At 44.0% G+C, this 17,439-nt stretch overlaps 1 protein-coding gene across 1 annotated transcript; it reads left to right on the forward strand.

The window, feature by feature from the left end:
• Positions 1-2,118: 2,118 nt before the first annotated feature.
• On the forward strand, positions 2,119-16,484 carry Snrpa1 (small nuclear ribonucleoprotein polypeptide A'). The gene is made up of 9 exons (XM_021167117.2): positions 2,119-2,461; positions 3,873-4,020; positions 5,677-5,755; positions 11,242-11,288; positions 11,499-11,601; positions 12,194-12,273; positions 12,665-12,740; positions 13,321-13,414; positions 16,223-16,484. The coding sequence occupies exons 1-9, from the start codon at positions 2,380-2,382 to the stop codon at positions 16,279-16,281; spliced, it is 768 nt and encodes a 255-aa protein (XP_021022776.1). The 5' UTR covers positions 2,119-2,379; the 3' UTR covers positions 16,282-16,484.
• Positions 16,485-17,439: the final 955 nt, after the last annotated feature.

Genomic DNA, 17,439 nt, shown 5'->3' on the forward strand with positions numbered 1-17,439 from the left:
CTCACGAAGAGAGTTTTTGATCACGTGTAGCAAGCTTAGAAAGGAAAAATACAAAATATATGGTTCAAGTATATTGAAAACTGGCACCAGGTAGGGCAATGGAGCTAAATCCTGTGTTCGAGGAGATCAACAGATTAAGGGAGTAGTAATTTCAGGGCAAGATCCCACCCTGCTAAATTTATTGTTTATGTGTTTGCAGTTGAACAACAGATAGTTATGCTATTATGACCAGGTTATTGCTTTCATTTGGATATAAGGAGATGGGACTGTGTGTCAAATTGACTTGGGGTGACACAAGCTTTTGATCTGGATCTTGAGACATAGTCACCATGAAGAGCTTAGGTCCAGGCATGGTGGTGCACACCTTTAATCCTGGCATTCAGGAGACAGAGCCATGCAGATCTCAGAGTTCAAGGTCAGTCTACAGAGCAAGTTTCAGGACAGCCAAGTATTAGGCAGTGGAGTTGGAAACAGAAAGTTGGTGATAATGTAATAGAAGAAGGGGGCCATGCTCCTGCCCCAGCAGAACTCCGCAGCTTTACCCATGTGGCTCTGCCTTTAGAGTCCAGAATAGAAGGGACTTCTGGTTGACTTAGGATACTGATTAGCTGGAGCAAAGAAATTAGCAGTGACTAAGAAGAGACCAGCATTACTAAGGTGAAATCTTCTGGGAAGTGTGTTCTGAGAGCCCAAAGAAAATGTGTTCCAGAGATAGTCAAGGTTGTACCTCATGCTGCAGCTGGACTTGGTAATGTATAAGAATCACCCAGGTGATGCTAGTTTTGAAGGCACAAAGGGATTATGAACATCAGCTGAGGCTTGGCACTGTGAGAGGCCAGGGATGGTCACTGGTGAAGGTGTAGCCTCAGTTGGAGTTGATGGCCCAGGGCTGAAGGGGTCACCACTACATAAACTCACTCCAATAATCCTAGCACATGAAGATGGAGGCAGGAGAGTGAGCTGTTCAAGTTCCTCCTCAGGTCAGTCATTCCATGACCCAGCAGGTAAGAGAGTGTGTACAGCTCTTTCAGAGGACCGGAGTTCAGATCCCAGCAACCACCTGTAACTCCGACTTCAGAGTATCTGGCACCTCTGGCCTTTGTGGGTCTCTGTACTCATGTGCACAAAACCACAGAGATATAACAAATAATTTCTAAAAGTATTTTTAAGAGTGTTTTCTGCTCGTGCTGAGGACCACGGGTTGACTTCTAACACACATGTCCAGAGGACCACAACGGCCAGCTCCAGGGAATTTTAGGCTGAAGGTGCAGCCTCAGTTGGAGTTGATGGCCCAGGGCTGAAGGGGTCACCACGTATATACAGGTGGGCATGTACATTAATTAGTAAGCTATGATTAAAAAAATATTCACATGATTTTGTGCATTTAAGCCTTTGGGGACAGAGGCCAAGGCTCTGCAGATATATTGTATTCACTGTGGGGCACTCATCACATGGCAATTTCTGATATGTGTATTCCCCTGCACTTCATATTAACTTTTTTGGTGTTGTTTGTTTGCTTGAGATAGGGTTTCTCTGTGTATCCCTGGTTGTTCTGGAACTGGCTCTGTAGACAAGGATGGCCTCTATCTCCGAGATCCACTTCCTTCTGTCTCCAAACTGCTGGGATTAAAGGCATTCTCCATCATAGCTAGGCTTCAATATGAATATCACTTTTGGTTTCATTTTATTTGTGTGTGTGTGTGTGTGTGTGCGTGTTTGCGGTTGCCGGTGTCTGAGGAGGCTAGAAATGGATGGCAAATCCCCTGAGGCTGAAGTTACAAGCAGTTGTCAGGTGTCCAGACGGATATTGGAATGCCAACTCAAGTCCGTTACAAAAGCTGCAAGTGCTCTTAACCTCTAAGCCATCTGACCAGCGCTTTGGTATAAATACCTAAATGTCTATAGGCCACAAGTTCACCCTCAAGCTTTAAGGTGACTGTACCAGGTCAGAAGGGTTCTGTTTTATGGCAATCCAGCCTACGGGTCCTGCCCCTTACCTGCGGAAGCCCAAGTTATACGTTTAGGAACTAGACTTTCAGGAGACTTCACAGTCTCCGCCCCTTGTTGGGTGGAGAAGGGAGAGTAGTCCCAACTACCCCTCCCTTGAGGGTCCCGTGAGACAGAGCATCCTCGCTTGTTCTTATCTTTTGAATTCAAAAAACTGGAATCTGGGCTCCCCACAATCCCAGGCATGCTCAAGCCCAGAACCCAGAAGCAAAGACACGGGGGCTACGTCTTCGATTGCTTTAGCCTGGCGGTCGAGCTGCGCGGGGATCCGATTGGTGCTGTCTGGCGGCGAGGCGCAGTGCACTGTGGGACACGGCACTGGCGGGAGGCGCAGGCCGGTGTCGGAGGTGAGGGTCCGCGGGCTGCGACAGGATGGTGAAGCTGACGGCGGAGCTGATCGAGCAGGCGGCGCAGTACACAAATGCCGTGCGGGACCGTGAACTGGACCTCCGGGGTGAGTTAGACGGAGCGCGGGCTGTGTTCCGGCCCCGGCGCATGGCTGAGGGAAACTAGCCCCGCCGCGTGCGCAGAGGCTGGAGCCTGGCCCGTGGGCCTCCACCCGGGCTGGGCGCCTCCGATCCACCGTCCCGCGGGGCCCTTTGGGGCTATTTGTTACCCGCGCTCCGGCTAGCAAACACGGCACCTCGATTCCTTCCCCTGTCTGTACTCACTAGGCATTGCCCCGCTCGTCGAGCAGCTTTAACTGTTGGAGGATTAGGAAAATAGAAAATGCTACGGACAGGCCGGCTGCTGGCTTGTTTTTGTTTGTTTGTTTGTTTGTTTTTTGGGTTTTTTTTTTCAAAAGCGTTAATATGGCACCTGAGGGTAGGGTCGATATGTACCAGAGTTACCTTAATTGCCCCAATAATTCCGGTTTGGCTTTGTTCATTTGTTTTTGAGACAACGTCTAGTGTATTGCGAGCTGACTTCAAACCGTTATATAGTTAAGGTTTATCTCGAACTTCGGACCTTCTTGCCTCCACTTCCTGGGAGCTGGGTTTAAATGCCTGCACCACGTTTATATGGTGCTTTGGATGGGCCCAGGGTTTTATGCCTGTCAGGCAAGCACTCGAGCTACTGAGCCAGACCTGCAGCCCATAGTAATTCATTTTTATAAAGGTGTTTTCAAGATTGAGCTGTTTGACCAAGGCTTAATGGTCACTTCTGTGTGTGGGGTGGTGGAACTCACCTGTTCAGTTCTGACAGAACTGAGAGTGTAATCGTTAACTATTCAGGAGATGGCTTTGGAAGGGGTTAAGATTATAAGACTGTGACCCGAGGCAATCACAGTCTCGGGGGCGCTTTGCACTGCCATTTTCGAAAGTTTCTTCCTGCCTATGGGCAATCCTAGTGTTCTTTGTGTTTGTTGAATGAAATTAACTTTCTTGGAGAAAAGTCCGGTTCAGGAGCATCTGGATCCTTTCACTGTCTTGGCACAGTTTTGATCTCTGCTGTATCTCAGAAAACCGTGCAGTCTGGAGAATGCTTATTCTGCTACCCTATCTGTTATTGCACTCCTTCACAGCTGGGTTGTGTCCTTCATTATAGTACTAGCTCAGTGATGAATGTGAATATCTCATAGACGTTCTTAATAAACCATGGGCACCAATACTAGTAAATATGCCCATCTGTTCTTCCTCTTGCCTTCAGCCTCTTCAGTTTTACTTCAAGCTTTGTAGCACTAAGGCCTCCACTTAACTCTTTCGTCATTTACCTTATTTTTGTTCAGTGCACGGCATGGTGCCAGTGCCTGGTTAATACTTCCCGAATGAGAGCTCTGAGTCAAATTCCATCAAACACTCCTACGATTTTCAGGACTTTTTGTTTATATTAATATTTGTTGTATGTGTGTTTTCCCTCTACAGGATATAAAATTCCGGTTATTGAGAATCTGGGTGCCACCTTAGACCAGTTTGATGCTATTGATTTTTCTGACAATGAGATCCGGAAACTGGACGGTTTTCCTTTGTTGAGAAGACTGAAAACATTATTAGTGAACAACAACAGAATTTGGTGAGTGACTGCTAGTGAGAATGCTTTTTTCCTTAAGTAAGTGTTCTAATGTACCCTGAAGATAATGGGGCTTTGGTGGTTGTTGTTGTTTTGTTTATTTTTTTTAATGTATATCAGTCTTTTGCTTGCAGGTACCACACACTCTCCTAGTGCCTTTGGAGGCCAGAGGAGGGCCTTGGCATCTCTGGAGCTGGGTAAACTCAGATAGTCCTGAGCTGCTCCAGGTGTAGGAATAGAATCTGGGTCCTCTGGAAGATCAGCCAGAGCTCTAAGTTGCTGAGCCACTACTCCAGCCTGTCCATGTGTCTTAAAGGGAGAAATGAATAGAGCACTTTTCCTAAGAGGTTGGAGATTGACTTGGGCCTTGGCCTGACCTTACTTGCCACTCTTCAGAAATCTTTAATATTCCTAACTGACACTAAACTTTGAATTTGAAGCATTGTGCTATGTCAACAATTCAGATTTTAGAGTAGTCATCGATAGCATCATAATTAAAAAGATTTATAAAGGCCATGTGTAGTGGTGTCTGCCTTTAATCCTAACACTCTGGAGTCTGAGGCAGGCTGATCTCTGAGTTCAAGGACAGCCATGTTGACAGCAAATTCCAGCCATGGCTACATATTGAGACCCTGTCACAATAAAAATCTTTTTATGAAATAAAATTACTTTTCACTGAGTACCTATACCTCATCCATTATGCTGGTTTTTGTTTTTGTAGTTGATTTCTACAATATAATTCTGTGAAATTAAGATTATATTTGTTTGTATGAGTGGGGTTTCTCTGTGAGCCCTGGCTGTCCTGGGACTCACTCTGTAGACCAGGCTGGCCTCAAACTCAGAGCCTCCCTTTGCCTTCTGAGTGCTAGGATCAAAGGCGTGCGCCACCACCACCCGGATGGCAAAGCTTTCATTAAGAAAAGGACCATGGCCGGGCGTGGTGGCGCAAGCCTTTAATCCCAGCACTCGGGAGGCAGAGGCAGGTGGATTTCTGAGTTCGAGGCCAGCCTGGTCTACAGAGTGAGTTCCAGGACAGCCAGGGCTACACAGAGAAACCCTGTCTCGAAAAAAACCAAAAAAAAAAAAAGAAAAAGAAAAGAAAAGAAAAGAAAAGAAAAGGACCATGGGCTGGAGATAGGGCTCTAGTTAACAGCACTGGCTGCTGCTTTTCCAAGACCAGCGTGGCAGCTTGAAACTCTAGTTCTAGGGAATTCCTATGCGGCATAAGTGCATACACCCATACACATAAAAGCACTGAGTAGTGTTTTTAGGGAGAAGCCATTTTCATGATTAAACATTTTCTTCTGATGGATGTCTTACCCCAGTTCTCTGGATCCAAAATTATTGGGTTTTGAGTTTTCTGAACAAGAAATTGTAAATTGGCTAAGTAGTTCTTTCCTACGCCAGAGTCTCACCTTTCCCTGGGTTGCACTAGACTACTTGGCAGTGGAAAGACACTCAGAAGGCATGGGTTTCTGAGGTCATCCCATCCCTGTCACTGACCCTGTGCCTCAGGCAAGACTCCCTCTTGGGTACTTTCCCTGAGATGGAGTGTGGGAGATGGGTATTCTATCATTGAAGCGTTAATACTCGAAAAGACGGAGAAATATTAGCTTATTTAACTTTTGTTTTCACTGAGAGCCTCTATTTTTATTTTAGCCGTATAGGTGAGGGACTTGACCAGGCTCTTCCCTGTCTGACAGAGCTCATCCTCACCAACAACAGTCTAGTGGAGCTGGTAAGTAGAATGGAGAAGGCTCTTTAAGGGGCAAGGTTAAGGATTCTGCCTACTATGGAAAATTACCTCCTACTTCCTCTTTAAGTTTTATCCTGATTATTTTACTACTTAAGCCTTTATTTATTTATTTATTTATTTGTTTGTTTATTTATTTGTTTGTTTGTTTGTTTATTTATGGTTGTGTTGGTTTCGTTGGTTTTTGTTCTGGGAATTGGCAAGGCATCTGGATATTTGGAGTAAATGTTCCAGATCTCTTTGCCCACTCAGGTCTGCCTTTTGAGTTTTGATTCTGCTGGGTATCTTGGTAGGAGAGTTCACATTAGGCAATCTAGTTTGTCAGTCACTATTATTAGCACTTCTGATGTTCTGTTGAAACTCCCCTTCCCCTTCCATGGATTAACAAATTCCCATGGTTGCAGAATTGAAATGTTCAGTATTGGAGTAATAAAAATGAACATAGCAGTGAGTTTGCTCCTCTGCTCTGTGCTCCCGGCAGTCGGCTCCCACCAGGAACTCTGGATTCGAGAATAAAAGACACACACTCATGTTAGCTTACTTTTGAAATGCCTTGGTTAGCTCAAAGGCTGAGCAGTGCTAATCCTCTGCCTGGCTATCATAGATTTCCCTCCGGTACTCCTGACTCAACATCCTCTAAATCTATGATCTATCTTTGCTGTCGTGTTCCTTCAGGGCGTCCCCCTAGTCTTTGCTGCCCAAGACACTTCCTGGGGCCGAATTCCTTCTCACCTACATTTCGGATGATTTTCCTTCTGCAGCTCTAAATCTGATCTGACTCCCTCTGAAACCTGCTGATTCTCCTCTCTTCTCTCTTTGGTGTCCAAACCTAAGGGTTCTATCCCATCTCCCTTTGCCCAGCCATTGGCAGCTGGCATCTTTATTGATTGATCAAAAAACAAATAGGGGCAAGAACCTTCAGCGTTTGGACAGGCAGATTCCTGATTAAATCAAAACATTAGAACCAATCCCCAACAAATGAAGGTGTTAACTTTCTTAGTGTCTTTTTATGTCATAGTGCATTGATATTTTGGATAAGAGGTTAAATTTCATTTTATCTGTTTCTCTGTATTAACATAGCTACTTGCAAGTTCCAAAATTGCCCGAGTCTCATGGCATAGTTTAAAGTGCTTACTACCTAAGCACGAAGACCTGGGTTCTAACCCCAGGATCTGTACAAACAGGCAAGCAACCATGCTGGGCATAATGGCTCTAGTTTGCAGTTCAAGCACTGGGGAGGGAGAGCTAGATCCTTGCAGCTCACTGGTCAGCCAGCCTAACTTATACACACACACACATGCATACATATATCTGCTGAAAGAGATATATTAAGATTTTATGTCATGATAATAGATTCAATTGCCTGTCTGGAGTTTTGTCAGTTTTAGATCTCTTAATACATACAAGTTTTAAATTTGTTAGTATTTCCGGAAACTAAACCTTTTGATTAACTTTTTTTTGTGACCTCTCTGTGTTAACACTGTTTGACCTTGAGGTTTATATCATGTAATATAATAAACCCCAAACAAGCTATTTTTGGTTAACTGCTTCCATGACAAATCGTTTTCTATCCAGAACTAACTTTCATCTTTGTTGTCTCCTAAAAACTACAGGTAGGATTCTGTTTTTAATTTTTAGATTTTTTAAAAATAACTTACTTAATTTCATTTTATGTGTAGGGTATTTTGTCTGCATTCCTGTCTGTGTGAGGGTGTCAGATCCTAGACACTTGTAAGCTGTCATGTGAGTGCTGGGAATTGAACCCCAGTCCTCTGGAAAAGCAGCTAGTGCTCTTAAGCACTGAGCCATCTCTCTAGCCCCAAGTTTTAGATTTATTTTATGTGTATGAGTGTATGGCCTGCACATATGTATGTGTACCACATGTATGCCTGGCACCCATGCAGCTCAAAAGGACATCAAGCCCCCTAAAACTGGAGCTATGGATGCCTGTGCTGCCAACCTCAGTTCTTTAAAAGAACCTCTAAGCCATCTCTCCAGCACCAGTGTTTCGATTTTTAAATTCACTGTTAAGTTTGTCTTTGAACTGCATTGCCTGTATCCTGTTTACATTTAGTGGTGCTACTGGCATATCACACTTGTCTTTTGAGGGGAGCCTTCTCTGTCATCCTTTTTTTTTTTTTAAATTGTGTTTGTATATATATGTACTGTCTCTTTCTGCCATTCCATTCTTCCTTCAAATGGCATAGAATTTATTTGCTCTATCTATATTCTTAGCAACTTCATCAGTTTAAAGTCAAACTTTACTCTTCTCAACAATTATTCTTTTTTAATATAATATTTTTATTCTTTGAAATTTTAATACCTGTATACAGTGAGTTTCAGTCATATTTACCTCCAGTTCCTGCCATATCTGCCCACACCTTCTCACAACTTCATTTCCTCCCTCTTTTGGTGAGATGGGATCTTTTCTGTAATTCTGGAACTCATATTCTCCTGCCTCTGCCTCCTGACCAGTTTTTTTAAACCCACCAAGTCCTTTGTGCTGGTCTTATATTTGGGCCTGGAGCCTCTTATAGGAGAATGGCCAACCTACCAGGAGCCACACCCTAACTACCATCCATTCTGCAAAGAAACTTCTCTGATGAGGTCCAGGAGCTGTAATCTATGGGGATAGAGGCATATAGAGAGAGTAGTGTGATGCTATGTCCACTTACCAAAATAATAATGGTAGTTCATCCCTAGGGCCTATGAGCTCCTCCACCATGGGTTCCTAGCCATATTTATTGTACGAGGCATTCATTTCTTTCTGTGGAGCTGGGTCTTAAATCAGAAAAGTGTAACATTTGTGCCACCACTGCACTCATGGGTGTGTCTTGTCACATGGTCATTACTGAGCTGACAGTGCCCACAACTGGATAAGACTGCTGAAGGCGTCCCCTAGCAACCTTCAGTACTATGAAAGCTAGCCCGCTAAGAGGGAGCTTCCTGCTCAGTACCCACTTGGTTTCTCCTAGCCAGTGACAAAAGTGTTTGCTGCCTTCACCAGTACGTTCTTACCAGCACATTTTCTGGTAAGCAGTCTACGCTCAACCATTAGCCTGTATTGTGTTTTGAGGTAGTCCCTTAACTGTGTCACCCACACTGACTTTCAACTCCATATGTAGCCTATGCTGGCTTTAACTCATTCAAGTCTTCCTGACTTAGCCTCCCAAATGCTGGGATTGCAGGTGTGAGCCAGGACACCTAGCTTTAAAGCCAGTGCTCTACCATCACATAGCTGGGGTGTAGCCAGTCCCAGCAGGGCACCTCTGGTGATTGTAGAATCAAAAATTATCTAGGACCTTTCAGATACCAGGAAAGCTCCCCTCCCCTACTACTGAGCGACATTCTTAACCAGATCATCATACTGTCATTGTGTTCTATAGAGTGAGTGAGTGAGAGAGTGAGTGTGTGTGTGTGTGTGTGTGTGTGTGTGTGTGTGTGTGTGTGTGTGTGTGTGTGAAACAGACACTTGGGTTCTTTTTGTGGTAGTAGGCCAGTTTTCAAACTCTATCAAGCTCTAGCTCCCTCCCTCTGATCATGTAATGTAAACATAGTTGTTTGCTTTCTGAGAACTCCGTTCTCTGTCATTGCTTTTTGAAGTTGTGAACCACTTCACAAAGGTACACATCCATTTATAAGGCCACACTGACCTCTGTATCCTTCCAGTTTGGTGTGTGTGCTGTAGAAGTGAGTACTCCTGCTTTCATCTGTGCTGTTTCCCTCCTGAGTTACTTAATTTAGGTCTATTCCAAATTTTTACTTAGTGTAAGAATTTGTCCTGGAAGGGACACAGTTTGAGCACCCAGGATATATATCTGTGTGTGTGTGTGTGTCTTAGTTAGGGTTTTACTGCTGTGAACAGACACCATGACAAATGCAACTCTTATCAATATAACATTTAATTGGGGCTGGCTTACAGGTTCAGAGGTTCAGTCCAGTATCATCAAGGTGGGATCATGGCAGCGTCCAGGTAGTCATGGTCCAGGAGGAGCTGAGAGTTCTACATCTCCATTTGAAGGCTGCTAGCAGAATACTGACTTCCAGGCAGCTAGGATGAGGGTCTTAAAGCCCACTCCTACAATAACACACCTATTCCAGCAGGCCACACCCCCTAGGCTGAGCATATACAAACCATCGCAATATATATAGCAAGACTTTGTCCCAAATGGGAGGAGAGATGACAAGCATGAGGACCCACATTTGCTACAGCCCCATCACATACCCTAACCGGATCTCCCTGTACTTATTGGAACATGCAGATCCTTGGGTAACTGCTCAAACTGAACACCTGTTGGTTATTATGGAGTCCTCTGGTTTCTCATAGCCTACCTGCCTTCACTGTGCAAGTCCTGTAGCTGGTATCCCTAACTATTCCTACTCTGAGATGTCTAGGAAATACCTTGTCTGGCTCGATTATAGCTTTTGATGGTGAGTTTTTAGAAATGCTATTTTTGTTTCATCATGGTTTCCAGGACAATTTGGGAAAAGCTGAGACTATCCCTGGATGGCCTGAACTCACTACATAGAATAAATAGGCTGGCCTCAAACACACTGAGATTTGTCTGTCTCTGCCTCCCTAGTTCTGGGATAAAGACATGTGCCACCATGATTGGCATCCATAATTTTTTCTTTTTTTTTTTTTTTGTTTTTGTTTTTTGTTTTTTCGAGACAGGGTTTCTCTGTGTAGCCCTGGCTGTCCTGGCACTCACTTTGTAGACCAGGCTGGCCTCGAACTCAGAAATCCGCCTGCCTCTGCCTCCCGAGTGCTGGGATTAAAGGCGTGCGCCACCATGCCCGGCTTAATTTTTTGAACCATACTACTCACCTTGTCTTTGAAGATATTTGAAGGCAGATATATGGGGGCAGAGGTGGGCTAGGATGACAGGACCTTTTTCAAAGACAATAAATATACTCTCTGAGGCCACTTGGGATATACTAATAAGAAAAGACATTCTGCACCAGGTGTGGCAGCATATACCCGTAATTCCTGCATTTGGGAGGATCAGGAATACAGACCATCCTAGGCTGCACAACAAGTTCAAGGCCAGCCCAGGCTATAGGAGATTCTGTCTCAAACAACAAAAAACCCACATTAGACCAAGATCTTGGCTTGAGGTTGCTGTGTAAATAGCTTGCTCCGAGTAAGTCACTGGTGTTGGCATTGGCTTCATGTTTGAGTCAGTGCTTAGTAGCCACTGTTGAGATTGCTGCTGATAATCAAACCTTTTTGTCTTATGTTGAAGCAGATGTTGTTACTACCAAACCTTAAGGAAGCTAGAATATACTTCTCAGTTCATTAGGTATAAGATATTTAAGCAGTTGTGTTGTATTAATAATGGAATAGGTGCCAGAGCAATAAAAAAATAAATAAAAAGTAGATACTTGCTTCAAAGATACTTGTCATTTCAAACTATCAGAGTAGTAGTGTGTCCATCAGCCCTGTTCTTACTGTGACTTTCATTTTATAGGGTGATCTGGACCCGTTGGCATCTCTCAAATCACTGACATATCTAAGGTATGGAAATTACTTGCGATGATGTGACTGTAGTTCTGAAATAACACCTTCAGGCTGCTAATAAACTGCTCTTCCCTGGGTGGTATGTGTTACCCTGACAGTCAAGTGGGAAGAGTGAATGCTGGCTCCTGATTTAAAGTCATTGCACCTTCAGGTGACCCCCACCTTACATGGACTGCAGTAAGGTTAGAACTGTCCCTTTTCTTACAGCATCCTAAGAAACCCTGTAACCAATAAGAAGCATTATCGACTTTATGTGATTTATAAAGTTCCACAAGTCAGAGTACTGGACTTTCAGAAAGTGAAACTCAAAGTGAGTATTGCACACTGCTGTGAGGCATTCCAGAATTGTCCTTTACATTCACTGTCAGAAAACTTGCTTAGTAAGTCAATTTTGTTGTGACTTTGAAACTTAACCTGTGGGAAAGAAAACATTTAATCAGGGTTGTTTGTTAATGCTTTTGTGGCATGGTTCTTTTTCAGTGTTTTGTTTTGTTCTCTTAGCAGTTTATGGTAGGGCTTTGTTGGCCATTCCAAAGTTGGCCAAACTTTGTAGTTGAAACTACACAGTGAATTGTCAGCTTAGATGTATTTCCAACAGGGAGCTTACTATAATCCTGCTGTGAGCAGCCTGCCCGTTAGAATGGCGTTTCCATGTGGGACGTGCTACTTCTTCTCTGTAGTCTCTTAGGAATGAATCCCTCCTTGAAACCAGGAGGGGGAGCTTTTTAAGAACTTTGCCCAAGAATGTTGGACCACTATGTCTTCTAATTTAAAGTTGGCTTTTGGTGTTTTTACCAACCCAGAATACTTCAGGAGAATTCTCTTCCATGTTTTCTGAGGAATGCATCTAAATGCATATGGTATTCCTATTTCGATTAACTCTGTGTGTGGTGTTGCTGTAGGAGCGTCAGGAAGCAGAGAAAATGTTCAAGGGCAAACGGGGTGCACAGCTTGCAAAGGATATTGCCAGGAGAAGCAAAACGTAAGATACGGATATCCAACTTAACTCTACTTCACCTTCAGAAACACTGTCTGACAGATTGCCTCCTACAAAATTAAACCCAAAACTGTGGTTAGTCTGGTATTACATTTAAATGATGGTGCCTGACCATTTATGGTCTGCATATCATGGGAAATTTCTACCTGGTTAACAGAGCATATCTTTCGATTTACAGTCTTAATTGTGATGTTAAACATCCTGCTTTCTCTATAGGAAGATAAATTGGGTGGTGTTTCTGAAGGAGAGAGTTCTTGTATCAGTTTGTTAACAAAGATAAGATACTACACTGGTTGAATTACTTTCAAAAGCTTTTGAAAGTAAGAGAAGCAGCTTGCACCTTTCAGAATGTAACAATTATATTCTCCCTCCCCAGTTTTAATCCAGGTGCTGGTTTGCCAACTGACAAAAAGAAAGGTGGGCCATCTGCAGGGGATGTGGAAGCAATCAAGGTGAGGATGTGTTGGGGTTGTGGGGCCAACAGTGGTGTGTCCTGGTACTAAGCCTTGTAGAGCCCTCTTCCTGTAGTCCTTAGGATGCTGGTGTTTCTAGTTCAGGAAAAAACTTCCTTAAAACTACTCTTTGCACAGAGTTTGATTTGAAATAATTGATAAAGTAGTTGAAGGCATCTGTGTGCCTCTCCTTTCCCCAGGACCCATTCACTTCTTCGAGCAGTTAATACCTTGGTGTGCAGTCTGGGAGTTTGTTTTAGTTTCTTTGCTTTCCAAGATTTGCTGGCTGACAGTTCTGGTTGGAATATAGGTAGGAAAGCCTAAAGTGTCCAGTAACAGGATTCCAGACAGATACTTAGCTTTTTAAAGGGCATGTGAAATGATTGCGTCTTCTCCTTTCCAAGAGCCTGAATCTCCTTCTAACTATGGAAATCCACAGCCTGTTCTCTAGGTTGATTTGCAGTATGCCCGTGAAATCCTCCCCTGACACGGAGCTGTGTGCTGGACACTGCATAGGAAAGTTGCTTGGGATTTCTGTAGTGCTTGTCCTCATCCATCTCCGCTTCCCTGTGTCTTCTAGAATGCCATCGCAAACGCGTCGACGCTGGCTGAAGTTGAGAGGCTGAAGGGCTTGCTGCAGTCTGGCCAGATACCTGGCAGAGAGCGCAGATCAGGTCAGAAAGCTGTTGTCTGAACTTGTGAAACATCACACTCAGAGTGATTACACAGTACTACCTGACTGGCTTGATAATACAGACCCATAATCCCCGTATTCAGGAGGTTAAGCCAAGAGGGTCAGAAGTTGAAGGGCATTCTTGGCTACAAACAAGTTTGAGACCAGCTTGGGCTACACAAGACCCTTTTTCAAAAAAAAGAAAAAGAACAAAGGAAGGAGGCAGGGAGGGTCCATAAAGAGAGTTAAGCCACTGGGATATTTATTCAGTCTTTACAAGTTGTAGCAAAACATATGGACAGAACTAAGTTCTAGAGGTGACTATGTGAACTTCTAAGTCACATACTATATAATGGACTGATACCCTGCATCTACAGTGGTGATCCTATAGGTAACCGCTTCAAAATCCCTCTGCCTGGTGTTTTTACTGTATGTTTTCTGTTTCGCTATGTATGGATGCAGGGCTACTTAACCTTTTTTTCAACTCTATGCATTATTGAGAACATGTTGTCTAGGTTCATAGATTAGAAAAACACTTGCCTTCAGCAGGTAGGTTAATAGCTTCTGCCATTTAGGTCTATGCAAGTGTGCGCCCTGTCATGTTCACCTTCACAAAATATCAAAATCTCCAGTGATGAAAATTTTAGAACATAATCCCTGCAAAGCAAGGTGTTGCTGTATATGGTAATTCAGTGGATCAGCACAGGCTGGATAAAGAGCCTGACGGGGCATCAATGGGAGGAGAGGCCTTAGTCCTGTGAGGGCTCTAGGCCTCAGTGTAGGGGACCGCCAGGGCCAGGAAGCGGGAGTGGGCGGGTTGGTGAGTAGGGGGATGGAGGGTTTTCAGAAGGGAAACCAGGAAAGGGGATAACATTTGAAATGTATTTAAAGAAAATGTCTAAAAAAATAAAAAGAGCCTGAACAGTACTGTCCCTGGGCAGGTTTCATCATTTAAGGTAAATATCTACATCTTTAAGTTTCAGATAAGTACTGTCATTAAAGGTTTGCAGGAGGACCGCTGTGTTTGCTGGGTATTAGCTAGTCTTTTGTTTGAATACCAAATTTGTGTCAGCATGTTGAGCACTAGAGATACACTATTTAAATAAAGTAAACACGTACAAATTTGGGTATGGCATCCCTGGGATGACCACTGTCTTAGTCAGGGTTTCTATTCCTGCACAAACATCATGACCAAGAAGCAAGTTGGGGAGGAAAGGGTTTATTCAGCTTACACTTCCATACGGCTGTTCATCACCAAGGAAGTCAGGACTGAAACTCAAGCAGGTCAGGAAGCAGGAGCTGATGCAGAGGCCATGGAGGGGTCTTGCTTCCCCTGGCTTGCTCAGCCTGCTCTCTTATAGAACCAAGACTACCAGCCTAGAAATGGTCCCACCCACAAGGGGCCTTTCCCCCTTGATCACTAATTGAGAAAATGCCTTACAGTTGAATCTCATGGAGGCATTTCCTCAACTGAAGCTCCTTTTTCTGTGATAACTCTAGCTGTGTCAAGTTGACACAAAACTAGCCAATACAACCACCTTGACAGCTTGCCAAGGGTCGTTATCTTTGAGCTGTTTTGTTTTTTTAGTTTTTGTGACCCACTGAATTTAGTCAGTTGCTTGCATGAGTGTGGGGTAGGGGTGTTGGCTGGAGCAAGGGCAACCTACAGTGAGTATCCTGCTGAAGAAAACGGCTTTTCCTATGTCAGCAGGTTGTCAGTCACTCCTCAGGGGGAGTGGATGAGATATTTTTAAGAACTGTGGTACTGTGTGGTCTCTGGGCCCCTGGGGACATGAAAGGTAGAATTATTTATGTAGTAACTCCAAGAAGTTTGCTCTTTGCTTTGAGTAGCATCTGCAGTGATGGGTTAAATTTGTGAGTGCTCAGCAAGGCCGAGGCCTGGGACACTATGTGTTCTTCCCTGCTTCCACTACCAGTGAATAGATGCCTTTCCGTTAGTGTCCCAGGTGAAGGAAAGAAGTGATTTCTGTGGTGCTGAAGATAGAGCTCCGTAATAAATGCCATATTTAAGTCCTTGGGTTCAATCCTCAGCACCCGACTGTTCATTACCAATGATAAAACTGAGGATTTTAATCAGAAATTCAAATTTGGAAAACTTGGACTGGGGATGTAAATATCATAGAGCACTACCTAACACGCATGAGGCCCTGGGTTGAGGCTTCACTGTTAATGGAAAGACAGTTAAAGAAAATATAGGTTGGCCAGTATAATGTTACAACATTTGTGGGGAGATCAGTGGGAATGCTAATGAATCATGAAACAACTCAGCATTTGAAAGGTGTACAAAACACAATGAAGGAGCTTGTCTAAGATACATTCAGAGTACAGGTAGAGTAGTGGGCTGCAGGGGAGAAGGGGAAGGACTCCTAGAAAAATGTTCAACTTCACTTTGTGAGCTGTCTGTAAGAAGCTACCAGTATAGCCAAACAAGCCGGGTAACTTGTATCTGGAAAACTGCTGTTTGCTTCCAAGTAATAGACAGACTTGTCAGTAGTTTCCCTAAACATTGGAGTAAGGCAAAACTTTTTGGGGGTGTGGTTGTGTGTGTGTGTGTGTGTGCTGTGCACATGCAGAGTTTGAGACAGGATCTCTCTACATAGCCCTGGCTGTTCTGGAATCCACTATCACCAGGCTTGATTCAAACTCAGATCTGCCACAAATCGTGGAACACAATTAACAACTATGTGTGCCCATGCGTGCATGTTGATGTCTATTCATTTTCTAATCCATGTGTATGTGAGTGAACAGATCGTACAAAGCTTACATAACTTGATCTGTGTTCTTTCAGGGCCGAGTGATGAGGGTGAAGAAGAGATTGAAGACGACACAGTCACAAATGGGTCCTGAGCACTGCCAGATGCTCTGATAGCTCTCTTGGGACAAGTCTTGCATTTTGAGCATGGAGTAACAACCTTGCTTGTATCAGCAACATGGACTCTCAGCTTTGTTGAATGTTCAGAACTACTGCTGATAATTTTTTAATATGAACCTTGAAATAGCAATGCCAGTTTTCTACAAATGGTAAAATAAAGGCGACTTACTGTGCTGCCGGCCTGTGTGCTGTGTGTCTGCAGTGAGATGTAAGGGGATGTTTAAGTTAGAAGTTGGAGAGAGTGGTGTTCCGGGATAGACATTATTCCCACTCATGAAATGGTACAGGTTCTTCATAAAGGTAAGGCAGGAAGGCTTGAAGACTAGACAAATAGGCATTCTTTGACCTTTTAAATCAACATACATGAACATCTCACAAATCAATTTAAAATGATTTGAAAAGTTTTAAATAGAAAATGAGACTTTTGCTTGAGCAAAAATAATCTTCCAGCCTCTGGGACAGAGGCTCAGAGGCTGCGGTTTCTCTGTGGGGCAGGGTAAGGCACGTTTTTCTCAGCATCTAGGCTTCTTACTGTATTCCTTATCTAGGGAGGATTTTGTTGTTAAATACCAGTGCCTCGGTTTCCCTACTCTGCCTTGTTGCCTTGAGAACAGTGCCTCCCACTGAGCCTCTCACTCGCAGCCAGCAAGTCCCAGCAGTCCTACCTCTGTCCCACAGTACTGGGTTGCAGGCACGAGTGTAGACAGACCCAGCCTTTTACCTGGGTTGTAGGAACTTGAACTCAGGTACTCAAGTTTGCATAGCATGCATTCTTACCTGCTAAGCCATCCTTCCAGCCCCTGGTTGCAGTGTTCAAACTCCTTCGATGATTCTGAATGTGACAAGCATGTTAGGTTGTCTCTGGATGCTTTTTGGTGATTGCTGGTAACATACAGTTCTCATAGAGGCAAATGCCAGATGCCTAAGATACAGCGGAACTGTGGCTCTCAAGAGTCTGGTTGAAAAGAATGGAGGAATAGTGGCTTCTGCTGAGCCCCAGCCTTAAATTCAGTTCTCTCCCATGCTGGCTCAGCATCTCCAGTGAGGCTACCTGTACTGCTCCACAGCCCTTCTGTGAATGCAGAGCCCTCATTGCTGACAAGAGTACTTGCTTCTTTTGGCTAGGGGTGTGG

This window comes from Mus caroli, chromosome 7 (genome assembly GCF_900094665.2).
Source record: "Mus caroli chromosome 7, CAROLI_EIJ_v1.1, whole genome shotgun sequence".
In the NCBI taxonomy this organism is placed as follows: Eukaryota; Metazoa; Chordata; class Mammalia; order Rodentia; family Muridae; genus Mus; species Mus caroli.

Bases quoted from the DNA above. Each gene is read 5' to 3' on its own strand.
- Snrpa1 (XM_021167117.2), top strand. From the start codon at position 2,380: ATGGTGAAGCTGACGGCGGAGCTGATCGAGCAGGCGGCGCAGTACACA. The intron at 5,756-11,241 runs GTAAGTAGAATG...TTCATTTTATAG, and splicing joins ACAACAGTCTAGTGGAGCTG to GGTGATCTGGACCCGTTGGC. The intron at 13,415-16,222 runs GTCAGAAAGCTG...GTGTTCTTTCAG, and splicing joins TGGCAGAGAGCGCAGATCAG to GGCCGAGTGATGAGGGTGAA.